The 16,497-nt window shown below is 37.8% G+C and overlaps 1 protein-coding gene across 1 annotated transcript in view; it reads left to right on the forward strand.

Moving 5' to 3' along the window:
- NRG2 (neuregulin 2) overlaps positions 1–16,497 on the forward strand; it is a gene marked incomplete at both ends in the record, with an annotated part of 189,959 nt that overhangs the window by 133,604 nt on the left and 39,858 nt on the right. Inside the window, one exon of the mRNA XM_083360290.1 lies at positions 6,554–6,674. Within this exon, the coding sequence (XP_083216416.1) occupies positions 6,554–6,674 (121 nt within the window). The remainder of the gene's footprint in view (positions 1–6,553; positions 6,675–16,497) is intronic.

Below are 16,497 nucleotides of genomic sequence, written 5' to 3' on the forward strand. Positions count from 1 at the left end.
TAGCAGCAGACATCTATGTACCTTAGGACCATAGCAGTAATAGCAATAATACTTTCCTTCTTGCTTCATTCTGTATAGCTATTAAGAAGAGCACTCCTATCCCTGACAATAAGAGGAATGTAGATAATTTTTTCTTCATATTTTAAATCAAAGTAATCCAATGAAACTAAGTGCAGAGAGACTTGCCACCTATAAAAGAATATTTCACATAATACACCACTAGACTACAGAAGGCATTATCATCTCATGTGGCAGTGGCCAATGGTGATGTTTTAAAAAGGGGACTAGATAAATTCATGGAGGGTAAGGCTATTGGCTTTGATATCCTTATGCTACCATCTGAATCAGAGGTAGCATTGTTTAATATGCCAGCTGAGGTGTAACTGCAAAAAAGGAGTAACATTCAGATCTTGCAATGACCCAGTTCCTGACTTTGCTATAGAAATACTTCATTGGCCTCCACCTCCATCTGGTTTTTCTTGCTGACTGCTTTGCATACCGTCGAGCTCGATGAAGAGGCCTGGAAAATAAGATTTTGCTCTAATATGGATATTGGTATTTTACCTATGACCTGTCAAAGTCATTTATTTCTCTGTCTGTACATAGGCCTGCGCTGCTCAAATCTTTTCATTGATATTTATTTATTTATTTATTTATTTATTCGGTTTATATACCGCCCTATTCCCAAAGGACTCAGGGCGGTTTACAAGGCAAAATTTAAAAACAATCCAATATAAAATTAAAATAAAATTAAATTAAGTCTAGCCGCAAAAATTAAATCACAATTTAAAAACATTAAACCCCTCAGTCCAGACCAGATAGCTCAAAGAGCCAGGTTTTTAGGTCCCGGCGAAATGAACGAAGGTCGGGGGCAGTCCGGAGTTCCGTTGGCAGTTGATTCCATAGGGCAGGCGCGCCCACAGAGAACGCCCTCCCCCTGTGGATCGCCTGTTGGCAATCCTTGACCGGCGGTACCCTGAAGAGGCCCTCCCTGTGGGAGCGCACAGGATGATGGGAAATTGACGCTGGCAGCAGGTGTTCCCTCCGATAATCCAGGCCCATGCCATTTAGGGCTTTATAGGTCATCACCAGCACCTTGAATCTCACCCGGAGGGCAACCGGAAGCCAATGCAGCTCGCGGAGAAGAGGTGTTACATGGGAGTATCGGGAGACTCCCATCATAACTCACGCGGCTGCATTCTGCACCAGCTGAAGCCTCCGAGTGGTCCTCAGGGACAGCCCCATGTAGAGAGCATTGCAGTAGTCTAGCCGGGAGGTCACGAGCGCATGGGTGACTGTGCGTAGCGCATCTCGGTCCAGATAGGGCCGTAAGTGGCGTACCAAGCGAACCTGGGCAAAAGCCCCCCTGTCCACGGCTCCTATATGATCTTCCAAACTGAGCCGTGAATCCAGGAGGACACCCAAGTTGCGGGCCCTATCAACAGGGGGTAACACCTCACCCCCCATAGTTAACGATGGAAAAGATTGGCATATTGGCATCTTTAATGCTCCATCTCTTCAGCCTTGCCTTTGCCTTTTGCACTTTTAATTTTGTCATCTTCCACGATACTCCCCATGGCTTAACACTTAGACTTAGAGAAGACAATGTAAAACAGAAACAGAGCTTAATGATACATAGCTTTCTGGTAAAAAAATATATATTCTGAAGCTGTGCAACTCAGATTTCAGAATACCTTTGAGTGTAAATATTAGTTTCTAAATGTTGTATTGAATAAAACAATTTTGTAATTTAACTTTACATTTTTGCATGATAGATACCAAAATTATTATGAAAATCTATATATTTTGAAAGTGGAGAGTGTAAATTTGTTTTGTGTTTTGCATAATTTGCAAGTACTGTGCAATATTGTAAACCAAGGAGTCAGTCCATTATCTAATCAAAGTTTAATTCTAGATAATGGTGATAATAATGAAATGAATATTCAATAATTCATAAATTATACATAATATAGGGTTTTTTTAAAAATGGTTATGAATTATGAAAGCCATTGAGATACGTGGATGCAAAATATCCAAACATTTGGCACTGAGAAAATACTGAAGTGTGGAGCATCAGAACATATTATTTAACCTGGGTAATAAATGAAATCACCAGTTTCTGGTTTAGTAGTTGCTGATTTGTCCAATCCAGATGCAGAAAACACAAGGTTTATTTCCCAGTGCAGTGGGATGGGTAATGATAGGAAATAGCAATGTAAACTGCACAGTAAATATTTCTCCTTAAGGATAAGTCTTATCATTGAGCTATTCTCCTTGGAGACTTCCATTTTACATGTTTCAAAACAAACATGTGAAAAATGAATAATGTCAGAACAAGCCAATCAAAATTATCTGGATGCTGAAGAAAGCTTAAACTTTGCACCCTTTAACTTCAGTAAACAGTGAGTGAGGGGAAACATGACAAATGTTATCTAGAATAATGCATAATTTGGAGAAAGTGTTTAAAGGCAAGTTATGCTATAGAATGCGTTGATGACGATAATTTAGATAGCTTTAAAGGGAATTAGTCAATTACTGTAGTCTAAATCTATGAATGGTGCCAATGACTGTCAGCGATGGGTTTGTGTTAATTCCAGTGACCACCCTGTATTAACTGCTATGTTGACTAACGCCTCCTCTGCTGCCACCACCCTGTTGCCACCTCAACACCTTTTTAACTGAAACTTATATTTTCATGAGCTGTACACCCAGAAAGGCTTCTTTAAGGAGAAGCCAAGCTATAGAGCAGGGGTCTTCAAACTTGGCCCTTTTATGACTTGTGGACTTCAACTCCCAGAATTCCTCAGCCAGCATGGGAGTTGAAGTCCACAAGTCATAAAAGGGCCAAGTTTGAAGACCCCTGCTATAGAGGGTGCCCATTCTTTTTCCAAAGCAGCTTTTCCAATGTTGGGTTGTCTGTTTGTCTGTCTGCCTCCCTCCATCCCTCTGTGTATGCGTGAGAGGGAAGGAGAGAGGCAGGGAGAGATGATGCCCATAATGATAGCTATCACAGGACCAGGTCCATAACTCTCTTTACCTCTTTTGTTCAAGAAATTGTGATCACAATTAAATCTATATCTAGCAGTACCCAATTCTTCTATCTCAGAATCCCTCTTGAGTTTTCACAACCTGGGCTTATCCTACCTGTCACCCATCTTTGGGGTGAAAGATTGGTAGCATCTATCCTCCAAGCCATGCCTCGCTTGGCATTTATTTCTGTAACAATGCAAGAGAAACACATTTCTCTTACCCCTTGCTATTTTTCTAGTGATTAAAAGGTCAAAATACAAATATCAAACTAATGTTGATAGTGCTATCTCTTTGAGTATGTAGTGTAGAAGTGTGGTGATTAAACGGTTTTGCCCTTTTACCCATCCACCACCAAATAGGAAGTTGGACAATCTCCTCCCCATAGGAGAGATCAAACAAGATCAAACTCTATTATTAAAAAACAAGTATACCCATTTAAACTATTAAAATTTAGACATTCAAAAGGAAAATATAATTATAGAGCTATCCAGATCATAATGATATGAGAAGTGCAAGTTATTCAACAACAAAACTCAAGAAAATCCAGCTCTAGACAAGGTGTGCTGTTCTGGTACAAATTAGGAAAATAAAATGTCAAACTGTTACCTCTCACAAGGAGAACTTTCAAAATACTATGGATTACAAGAAGATTCTAAAGAAAAAAAATCAGGAATGAAAGGTCCAAAGTATAGTTTGTTTGTTTTTGTTTCCTAAATAACATCACTATAAAAAATAGAATTTTTGAATTATATTGTCAAACTTCCCTTGAATATTTGACTCCTGGTTCTCTGATGCAGATATTTATTTGAAAGGAAAGTGCCTTCCCTCTTTTTACTAAAATACAAACATCCCACATGCTAAAACAAAAATAGCTGAGTATACCATAGCTTTTACATAGTCAAATTGTGAACGGATTTCTAAAATGTCTCCTTACCAGCTCTATCTGAATATAATCTAGAAAAAAAGAACTTTCTTTTGTGCAGGTTTTTATTATGTTTTCTAATCTATTTTTTTAATCTATTTAATGTTTATGTTTCATGACTGTTCAATGGCAAATCACATCAGATGACATTATCCTTTTCTTCAAAACCTTAGTATATTTCTCTGTCAAATATTGGCATCAATACAAATGTTTGAAGTCAATCACTATTAAATAAGACAGTTTTGTCTAAAACATCTATTATGTTTTCAGTTCATTGTCCCTCTGGAAATGCTGTCCACCACAAATTCTACACAATGTGCAATGTGTGAGACAGCTTACATTATATGATCCTTTCTGGTTCTGCCATTTACAGTTGAGATGTTCACTTATGTTTAAGTTTATTGAATTTATATACCGCCCTTTTCCCGTAGAACTCAGGGCGGTTTACAAAGTATTTAAAAACATCAATACAATACAAGAGTTAAAACCAGTTAAAATAATTAAATTTGATCCCTGAGGGGGAAATAAATGATGCCAGTGGCAAGGAATTTCCCAAATCTCTTAACAGAAATCTTCTTAAATTGCTTTTGGTCTATATCAGGGGTGTCAAACTGCCAGCCCGTGGGCCAGATGCGTCACTCGGAAGCTGCGCCCACCCCATTGCCAGCAATGGCAAAACCGCCCCGATACATTGCGCGATGTCACGTGACGTCGTGAGTTTGACGTGTGGTCTGTATGAACAGACTGATTTCCTGATATGTCTTCCAAACTAAATGGAGTTCTTATGTCACGGTGGCTTAATTTTTTTTTAATCCCCTTTGATCACCTCCTTATAGCAGCCCAAGTTGCTATTACAGAATTGTAGTTTGATCTGTCTGTGGGTGTAGGTGTGAGAGAAGAATAGAATAACAGAATTGGAAAGGACAATTTAGGCATGAGGCCTTCACCCTAGAAACTTCAGAGAATGCTCTTGTGTGGCCTTGCAGCCTTCAACAAGAGTAAGAAAGTGTGCCCCTTTCTCGCACAATTTTTGGAGTTCCAGAAGGCCTTGTGAGAGCAGGCCTCCCTCACATGACTTACAGAGGTTTCAGAGGTCACATTAGAACACACACACAACGCTCTCTACATGGGGCTACCCTTGAAGACCACTCGGAGGCTCCAGCTGGCACAGAATGCAGCCGCGAGAGTTGTGTCGGGGGTCTCCCGATACTCCCGTGTTACACCTTTGCTCCGCGAGCTGCATTGGTTGCCAGTTGTCTTCCGGGTGAGGTTCAAGGTGTTGGTAATGACCTACAAAGCCCTCCATGGCATGGGTCCAGAATACCTTGGGGAGCACCTGCAGCCGGCGTCAACTTCCCTCCGCCCAGTACGCTCCCACAGAGAGGGCCTCCTCAGGGTGCCGCCGGTCAAAGAATGCCGACTGGTGGCCCCCAGGGGGAGAGCGTTCTCTGTGGGTGCACCGGACTTATGGAACCATCTTCCGGTAGAGCTCCGGATGGCGCCCGACCTCCGCTCCTTCCGGTGCGACCTTAAAACCCATCTCTTTAAGGAAGCGGGCCTGGCCTGATGGGATGGGGTGGGTTTGTTATTATGACTTTAATTTTAAATTTGTACTATGGGCATTGTTTAATCATGTTTTAATAATTTTAACTTTTGTATCTGTCTTTTACGTATTGCCCTGTTAACCGCCCTGAGTCTCTTGAGAGAAGGGCGGTATATAAATTAAATAAATAAAATAAATAAATAAATAAATAAATTATCAGGTAGCCACTGCAGCAGCAGAAACCCCCAGAAAAGCAAAAATGGGATGTGCAGAAATCTAAGCAAGAATAGGACGTACTGGCATGTCACCAAAAATGACATGGTGTTTCATTTATGACATGTGTGAGATAGGCTCACCATCACCAGTTTAAGCTCTAAAGCAGGAATCCAAATTCAAGAATCCCAGAATGACGGCCCCCTAACCCCTGCCTGAACATTTCCAATGAAGAGAGGACCTCCCACTATTGGGATGATAGGGCTCACTATCAGCTAGTGTTATAAATAGGATTTTTTTTCTAACATTCAGTGGGGCTCTGCTGTTCTGTTAACTTGGGTCTATTATTCCATGTCTTGCATGGAAAGAGTTAGGCAAAGAGAACAGGCATTACTTGTATTTATAACATCTTTTCAACAATGTCATTTTCTCAAGGTTAAGCATTCCTATGTCCTTCCAATGTTGTTGTAGGCCATAGTCTATCTCTGAATTCTTCTTGGGGGAAAAAGGAGAGTGTTTTTGAAATAGTACCTGGATTATTTGGGTAAAATGTCAATACCAAAGAGATTTCAGGTTTTCAATCCAATTTTAGCTTGCTGATTTTTTAGAAAACAGTATTTTTATTTATTTATTTTATTTTAAATAAATAAATAAGAAAACAGTAGTTTATTTGTTTTCGTTTCTACTGTATTATGTTTTTTTGGAGTCCTTGTAAGAGTGGCCTAAAAATAGTTGAAGAGCAAACTATAAATTCCTATAGTAATAGAAGTAAATAAATGAAATGTAGCGTACTTAAGAAATCAAAAGGTAAAATAATGATGTTATACATCTCCTTTTCCTTGCAGTAACCACAACTCTGCCTTCTGGGCCTGGACATACTAGACAATGCAATGAAACCGTGAAATCCTATTGTGTGAACGGTGGAGTGTGTTATTATATTGAAGGCATAAATCAGCTGTCATGCAGGTAAGAGAAAATGTTTCTTTTCTCCAGTTCAAAGGTACCTTTGCAATTCAACAGAAGTTATATACAAAGGGGCAATGTTGTATTGGTGGGTATTTGGCAATAAGATTAGTTAAGAAGAGGAGACACTGGCGGTAATGACTTGGCTACTGTTTCCATTACTTTCAGCTTTGTTTAGATCAATGCTATAGAAAGTTTCTTTCACAATCCATTGGTTGTAGATCATTAAAAACAATGCCTTACTTTCTTCCCCATCTGCACGTTCTTTCTCCAACTCAACGGTGGACTGTTTCTCTTTCTTCTACAACCTAGTTGCCTATAGCATCAACCTTCTAACAAAAACACACACACACAAACACACACCTTGATTATTCATACACCAATCCCACTCCATAGTTCAGCCCAAATTTTTGGACTGTAAAATTTGGATGGGCACTAGATGGAAGCAGAGAAATACTGCACAGAAGGTCCTCACGCTTTTCTGCCATTTGTTGGCAATCTATATTTTTGCAGTCCAAATTTGGTAGCCGAGTCACTGTCCTAATCAAAATAACACACTAGCACAATTAAAAGGATCAGCAAAAGACATTGGTTTCTTTTATTTCTACTTTTATTTATCTGTAGTTAACAATAATTATGAAATAAAACTGGAGGGAAAAACGAGAAACATAATAATCCATGTTATGTAGGAAAAGAATGAAATACTTTGTCCTCTAAATTTCTCCTTAAAATGCATCTAATGTGACTGAAAGCAGTAACTAAAGGCAGTAACTGAAAGCTGGAGTTTCTTCCCATAATATGTTTGAAAAGTAGGTGTACAAATAGGATTCAGGATACACTTTGTTGTAATTTTCTGATGCTGAGGGTTCTAACAGCAATTATGGTTGGTGTTCCTACCTGGTTTATAGAGAGATGATCAAGTAAAAATCTATGGAGAGTGATGCTAAAATCCTCTGTTGGTCTTCCTAGGAGTAGAACCTAAAATTTATTTCCAAGTAAGCTTGAATAAAGTTGCATAGTGAATCATTTGGAGATTATATTTTTTTCTGGCTGGTCATTTATCAGGATTTGTCTTCTGATTGATGCTGTATTTCTGATATCAATTATATATATACCTCTTTTACTAAGATTATTGCCAAATAATGTCACAGTGCATTTTGTATCAGAGCATTGTAAAGGATAATGCTATCCTCTTTCACTTTCTTTAAATTGAGTTAGAATAAGGAGAATATATACGCAAATATATTACGCAAATTCCATCACCTCACACGTACAAGATTCATTCCATTTCATAGAGATCATAAGTAAACTAAACTTACAGCCCTGTGACCTACTTGTGAGCTTCGATGTCGTATCCCTCTTCACCCAAGTGCCAATCAAAGAAGCCTTGACAGCTATCCGAAATAAATACAACCCCCCAAAACACATCCTAGATCTGACCAACCACTGCCTATCTAACACATACTTCATCTACAATGGACAAAGATACAAACAAATGGAAGGAGCACCCATGGGATCACCCCTTTCACCTGTCATCGCAAACCTCTACATGGAACACTTTGAAACCCTCGCTCTAGAAAAATCCAACCACAAACCCAAACTCTGGCTCAGATACGTAGATGACACCTTCGTAATCTGGCCACACGGCAAAGAAAAACTGGATGACTTCCTCACACACCTCAATAGCCTACACCCCAAAATACAATTCACCATGGAAACAGAAGCTAACAATCAACTTCCCTTCCTTGATGTCTTAGTCTACAAGAAATCCAACGGCTCCCTAGGACACACTATCTACCATAAAAAAACACACACAAACCGCTATCTGAATGCACTCTCACACCACCACCCAGCACAGATCAACTCCGTAGCCAAGACACTCATCTCCAGAACAAAACACCTAGCTGACGAACAACACCAAAAAACCGAACTACACACTCTCACTAATGTACTAACAGCCAATGGATTCCAAAGAAACACGATTACCAACTTAATCCGAAGAGAGACACCCACAAAAACCCAAGACAGAGAACAAGAAAATGGCAAAGCCCTCCTCCCATACTTAAAAGGGACCACAGACAGAATCAGCAAGGTCCTCCAAAAACACAACATCAAAACAGCATTCTACACAGACAGAAAAATATCCACCATCCTAAGAAACCCCAAGGACATAATTGGCTTAGAAAACCAAGGAGTATACGAAATCCCATGCTCCATCTGTCCCACCACATACATCGGACAGACCAACAGAAGAATAAGTGCACGCATTGAAGAGCACAAAAACTCACTCAGAAAAGGAGAACAAACTTCATCCCTGGTCCAACACTTTGAAGCCACGGGACATGAAATTGATTTTAAAAAAACCAAAACTATCGCCAAAATTGAACATTTTAACAACAGAATAATCAGAGAAGCCATTGAGATAGAAAAACGCCCCCACAGCATAAACAAACGAGATGATACCTCTCGCCTACCAACCATTTGGAAACCCGCCTTGATTGACAGACGAGTCCCAACCACCAAGAATGATAGACCCAAACTCATGATAACACATGACATCACCACCACACAACCATTCAAAAAGCAAATCCGAACCCACAATGATAACGAGGCACAACCACAAAACAGAAACCTAACCACAGCTGCAACATCAGCCACTTTAAACCCCTCCAAACCACACAATAAGCAAACTGACACCCACTATAAAAACATGGCACCACCACAAACACGAAGCCGAACAAAAGCAGCACAACTCACCAGCTCAGGTCTAAGGCTGGCAGCTGAGACCAGCCCATCCACTCAAAACACACCCCCACCCAATCAGAACACACCCACCATTCAAAACACACTCCCACCCAATCAGAACACACTTACTCCCCCACCCAATCAGAGCAACCTCCACCCACAGAATACACCCCCTCTGGCAGTTTAAAAAAAAGAGGAACAAACAGCCACATGCTTCTCCCAGAAGAAGGAAGCAGAAGCCTCCAGCCTGATGATGACGGATGGGATTCCGTCGAAACGTGGCCCCTACACCTTTAGTTCTACGCGGGGAAAAACCCGAATAACCAAAGATCTATATATATATATATACACACACACACACACACACACACATATATATACATATACATATACATATACATATACATATACATATACATATACATATACATATACATATACATATACATATACATATATATATATATATATATATATATATATATATATATATATATATATATATATATATAACCAATTAATGGAAATTCTTTTCTGCAACCTTGCTGTAAATTTTCAAATTGTTTTTGCTCTGCCTCATTATGTCATTTTGTTCAAAATGTCTAGTTTCTTTTTATTTTCTTACCCCCACAATTAATTGATGTTCCCAATTATTGCAATTCTGCTTAGAAGGCTAATATTACACACAAACCTAGTACTTTCAACAACTTTTTAATGGCAATATTAGTAAATTGGCTAGTTCTTATGCTTCTCTGAAATGCTAAAAGTCATGGTGCAAATTAAGAAATGATTTTCTATGGTCAACCAGTTTTTAAAGGTTTCTTGAAGGTAATCTCATATTAAATCCTTTTTAATGGTGTTCCTGTATGGGAGAAGATGGGCTTGCTACAGTTTAAAGAAAGAGGAGAGAATATTTGATATACGTTGATAGCAGAAATTATGATATTAAAAATTTCCTCAAACACTCTAAAATGAGAGATGCAAAAGATTAACCAAAAACAGGTTTCCATATTGTTTGATGGCACTGTCTTGCCAAAAATTGTAGAAGAGCATAGAGAGATCAAAAATGCTTGGAAAGTTTTGAAGATATCCAACAAGAATTGTAAAGGCTTGTGACCGCTTTCTGAGGAGCCTTTAAAGTTCTGATCTTACATTGTGACATGAAATTCATTCAGCTCAAAGGAATTCAATAAAAAGAATCAAGGTGAAGTTCTAACTGAGGTACAGGTAGAGACAGGTAGCCTCCTAAGTCACATTTAAATGTAATCATTGAAGATTGCATTTTTTTAAAAAAAATTAATATTGTGAAGTCACTCTTGATTGATATGTTTGACTGATGCCATAGTTATTGTCCTTCCCTCAATTGATCATTAACTTGGAGTGTTATACTAAGAAATCATCATTTTACTATATGATTTATAATTAGCTAGGACAGTGATGGTGAACCTTTTAGAGACCGAGTGCCCAAAAACCGCCCTGCCCCCAGCCTGCCCCCACTCTGCTCCACCCGCCCATTCCGGCCCTCACCCCACCCACCCTCAGGGCCATCAACGGCCCACCGCAGATTGCCCAGGTGGTCCTGCAGCGCCATGGTGGCCAGCCCCTCCATCCCCGCGCCCTGCAGCATGATCTGCTGCTCAGCTGCCATGTGCTTGGCTGTGCTGCTCCACACGGGCCGCCCCCAGGGTGACTCTCCTCTGGGGAGGGCTGCTGGTAAGGAGGGGGTTGTGGGGGTTAGGGTTAGGGTTAGGGCAATGGCATGCGTGCCCACAGAGAGGGCTCCGAGTGCCATCTCTGGCATTTATGCCATAGGTTTGCCACCACTGAGCTAGGACATACCATTAAATAATGCAGGGTAGATCTCTCTGACGAGTGACTCTGGGCAGCTTACAACATTGTAAAAGCAAGTAGAAGACATTAAAATATTAAATATTAAAATAAACAGTTTAAATAAGTTAAAAGATCAACATTATAGGAAATGATGTCATAGGAGGATCAGCTAGTGAGTAGAAATGGAATAGAACTAAACAAAACTATTTTTCCAAAACATTTTTTTTACAAGCTGTTATCCTCACTTTCCAGAACCACTAATTTGATAGTGGTAAACTTACAGCAGGTAAACTTGTCTTTCAGCTCTCACGATCTCCAGGTAATCTTTGTCCCTTTTAGTCTGCTGGACATTTGGCAGAAAACTGATTGACTCCTGCATTTCTAGAGTGAAATTTCTTCTCATAATCTGATGATACCATTAATTTACCCAGTTGTTACATACATGCTATTTCCTTTAGGTGGCTCCACAGAGTTTGAGTGGCTTTTTCATTCACAGTCTCTCCTGGAGTAGAACCATTCCCTGAAATGAAGGAAAGATTTTTCCAAATTGACACAAGCAGGTTATACATGGAAATATGAAAAAGTTTAATGGAACTGTGAAGATGTGCCTGAAAGCAATTTGCTGAATGTTTATAGTTCAGTGTTAACAATACTAATTTATTTTAATTGATAGGGTCAAAAAATGCTTGATCCTATTTTTGATCCACCCATTTCATTTCATTTTCCTTGTCTTCTCTACTTTTATAGTTGTATTCTAAATGTATTACTTTATGTCAGCAGGGGATTTATAGGATTTTAGAGCAGCAGAGGGTGCACATTTATTTTGTTGGGACTGAGGTTGTTTTTGAGAGAAATGGTTTTACTGTTCACTTGCATATTTATAACAAGTTGCTATGAAAAATGTTATCAGATTCCAGCATTCTCTTCGATAAAAATGCTAAGTAATCTTCTGAAGTTCTAACCTCCCACCGCAAGGAAGAAAGGACATTTGGAACACCACAAATATAATATTTGCATGTATTTTTTTTTTAAAAAAAATAATATTGTTCAATTCATTGCTTTCGGTGAGATTTATGAAAGACATAAAACTTGGTTGGTTTTATAATACAAATGTGTTCCATTATCTATTCAATTAACTTTTGTTTTGTTTTGATTCTGGAGCCTGCCAAAGGAATCAATAAAGCTTTCATTATCCATCTCTAAAATTCAGAGCAAAATTTGCTTCATATGGAACATGCACTGTGGCTTATGGGTAGGTTGGTCTATGAGGATTTGCTTTGGTTCCATATCATTCTGCCATGTGAGTTCTTTTTTATTTCTTAATTTTTAAATTTTTTTTAATTCAACATATAAAATAGAAAATACAGAGAAAAAATAGAAAGAGGAGATTAAGGGAGAGAAAAGGGAAAGGGAAGAGAAGTGTGAGGTACAAGAGAAAAGGAAAAAAAAGGTGTTGACATCCGACTCTTTTTAGCACAGTACAAAGTAAAAACACTCTAGCCTCAACTTTTTGTTTTTACACATTATTATATAACCAGCCATTTCTGTAACAGCAAATCTATGTAATCAATAAAACCAAATTCAGTTTTTCTTTTATCACAAGCACAAAATCCAGAAGTGGTATCCAAATGAAAAACATACTCAAGTATATTCTCCTCTTTAAATGGAATGATCAATTTAACCATTCCTGCTTTACCTTGCTCTGGAAATAGTATATGTTTCTATTTGCCCCTACTAATCTTTGTAAACTATTTTCTATTAACAAAGTTACCTGTATACTTTCTCAAATTCTTTGACCTTATTGGGAAAAGTACTCCCCCCCTTTTTAAAAAAAAAGAAAAATGCTAAACTTTAAGTACTTTGTTAAAATCAAAACTTTCTAATACTTTTTTTTTCATTAGCTTCTTAACATACAGGCTTTGAATTTCAATATTGAATTTAGCTCCCACCCTCCAAACTATCCTTATAGAATAGTATCTTTTTTTCTTCCTTTTATAAACATCCTTTTTAGAACACAAAGTTTACTTTAAACTAGTACATCATTTTCTTTAGCTTTCTCTTAACACAAGTGCACTCAAATACATTTTCAAAAACATTTTACATACTTTAAAAATTACTTAGGTATTATACACACACACACAAATCATTTTCAATTTTTTGATTAAAACTTTCTTTTGGTTACAAGTATCAAAGAAAGAAAAAATCCATCCTAGATCCAATTCTCTTAATATGAGTACTCTCAAATAGATTTTTAATAACATTCAAATTTTGAATTGAACCTTTCTTTCAATTACACACACTGAACAAATAAAAGTCTATCCTGCTTCCAGTTGTCTCATTAAGTTTTGGTCACTCCTTTCTGCTTATCTTCATAAAATAAAATCTTTTTCTTATCTAGAAGTTTTACCCAGGAGTTTCTTTTTATCATAGAATCCTCAGCCTTGTTAATGTCCTTAAAGAGAAAGTCCCAAATTTGTCTTTTTTGCAGGTTGTAAGTTTTATATTAACACCATAATAGTAAAAGTTAGTATCGGGTTAAAAAATTAAAAATTAAAAAGAGTTTGAGGTTTTTGCTCCAAAATGTTTGCTGTAGTGGGAGTTGGGGTTAGGTTGGAGGAAAAAGAAGAAACACAAAGGAAAGAAATAGAAGAAATAGATATGAGCAAAATCTTTTTAATTTTTTAATTTAAATTTTAAAAAGGTAGCTATTGAGAATAAGTGGGAAAGCAGCATGTTTCTGAATTCATTACGGTGGTTCTTCTAGATCACAAAAATAATTGATTCCTTATTGCGTCTGTCACTCTGTTCTCATTTTTGAACTAGCATCATCTACTTTTTTATTTAGTCTAATTTTCGAGATGGTTCTTACAGGCCTTCAAAAGTGGAGAATAACAGGTAGTTTTAAGATCCTGTCCAATTTATTCAGCAGCTGTTCACTAAAATACTGTAGGCGCTTAGCCCAATCCTCACGTTTTTAACAATTGAGTTTTGTCTTACCATTTCTCACGTGCCATAGCAATTGTTTTCTGTGAGGATTCAAAATATAAACTTTCAGAATGAAGCTCTTGAAAATTATTATTGTTGTTGCTTTTGTTATTTTTTATTTGTATATTGCTCTTCCTCCTGAAGTTCAATAATACCTTTTAAAAGAGTTTGAGACTCCCTGGAATTGAATATACTGTATTGCACCATTCCCCTTCTTGTTTTTATTCTAATCTTTAATCAGAACAAGAATTACAGGTCCACTTGGCCAGATTCATATTTTTCTTTTTCCTTCAAGTGAGAGCATTCTGCCAGTACAGCTTATTAACAAATTGAATGACTGGGGGGGAAGTATACAAATAAAGAAAAAGAGTATATTGCTTTTGCTAGTTTGTATTTTGCTAATCTTCTTTAGCACATGTAAAATAGAGGATGGATCTGTATTTTATATAAATCTGAATAGTAGCCTTCCGAAAGCTGCTTTCAAAAGCAAATGGCAGTGATACCTTGGGCCTCATTGGTGTCACAATATTTTTGACGGAATGTTTGCCCTGCAGCGCTGTCTTCCTGAGAATTTGTGAAAAAGGAGTTTGCAGGAGAAGCTTTAATTTGGTTGATCCAAAGCCTAAGATACCTGTTGCTGGAGTGGATGTAATAAAATGGGTGGAGTGGATGTAATAAAATCATAAACCTGAATGAAACAGTCTGTAGTATAGTTTGCTTAAATATTTGTGCAGTGTATAGAAGAAATGAAGGAATAGTTATTTCATTAAAATCTGTTGCATTCATTTGGTAGAAAATAAAATCATATATTGTGAAAGTGGTTTAGGGGTAAGTCCTGTGTTTCAAAATATAGCTTATGAAGCCACCCATTCTTCCCCAGCAGTTATTCCTGATATACTAAGAATATATGTATAAAGTTTTTCAACTTACCCAGAAAGCGCATTTCAATATGTTACAAAGCCAAAAGTATAATCCTATGTGTGATTACCCAGACATAAAATTTAACTCCAAAATGGACCTCCTCTTTGGTAAAGAATGTCAAGGTCTTAAGAGATGTCCTCTGAAAAATGCATGGTACTTCAGTTTTCAGAAAAACAGTTTTTCTTATTCATTCACTTCTGGCCTAGCCACTTGTACAACTATTTATTTATGATTTTGTTGGTTGGTTGGTCAGATACAATTAGTTTTGTGTACACTTTAAATTGAACTTTACACTTCTGTCAGTATCAACAACATTAGAAAGCTAAGCTAATTTATTTCAGTGTAGCTGAAAGTGCTAGAAAACTAGCAGTACACGCCCGCCCGGCCCCCCATTTTTAGCGTGCTGTGATCCCATTTCTCCTGTTGGAGTAAACTCTTCTCTTTTCATAACTGGTGTCCTCAGGAAGCTAAAGGTACAAGCTAGAGATATGCATTATGAGACCGGACTGCAAACCTGTGACTTGTCTGTAGTATTTATGACTGACTTCAGGATACAAAAAGTCAGGGTTTGAACTGTGACTTCATGAGAGTGGTTTTTGCTGGTGGATCTAAAGCAGATCATAGGTGGGAAATAGTTTTTGCTTCTTGTTTTCCACGTTTCTAAGTTAGCAAAAATGATAAGATAATAAGTAGTTTGAAGATAATCACAGATCACCTTCAAACTACTTATAATGGTTTGGGAAGTGAAAATGGTGGTGATGTGGAAGTCTCCTGTGTCACTGATAGCCTCACATATTTCCATCTGTCTATAATGTACTTTGCTTAGTCAGCTGATTATATCAATATGAAATCCAGATTTAAACAATGTGAATGGAAAACTGGCAGTTCCAAGAGTGCATTGCAGATGACCTCAATTAAAGAAAATGGAAAGAACATTGAACGCTGCTTCATGTTCCGTTACTTCCTTTCTGGAAATCAGGTTCATTTTAATCTTAGACTTGAGAGAGTGGCAGTTTTCTCAAGTCACACAGCTGAAGCAGATTCTGCAAATTGTGGGTGTTTAGAAGGTTCATAAACTCAGTAATCACGGAGAGAATAATTGCCGATAGAAAGACGTAGGGAAAACAGCGGAGATTAAGATGCCTTACGTGAGAAGCTTAAAACAAAAACAAAAACCATCACTGTGCACTTTTATTTCTAACCATAGCCTCTAGGATGATGCCAGCCTTGTTCTGTGATTTCTCCCCTTTTCCTCCTCCAGATGTCCAAATGGATTCTTCGGACAGAGATGTTTGGAGAAACTGCCTTTGCGATTGTACATGCCAGATCCTAAGCAAAGTATGTT

Source organism: Vipera ursinii, assembly GCF_947247035.1.
Source record: "Vipera ursinii genome assembly, chromosome: 3".
Classification (NCBI taxonomy): domain Eukaryota; kingdom Metazoa; phylum Chordata; class Lepidosauria; order Squamata; family Viperidae; genus Vipera; species Vipera ursinii.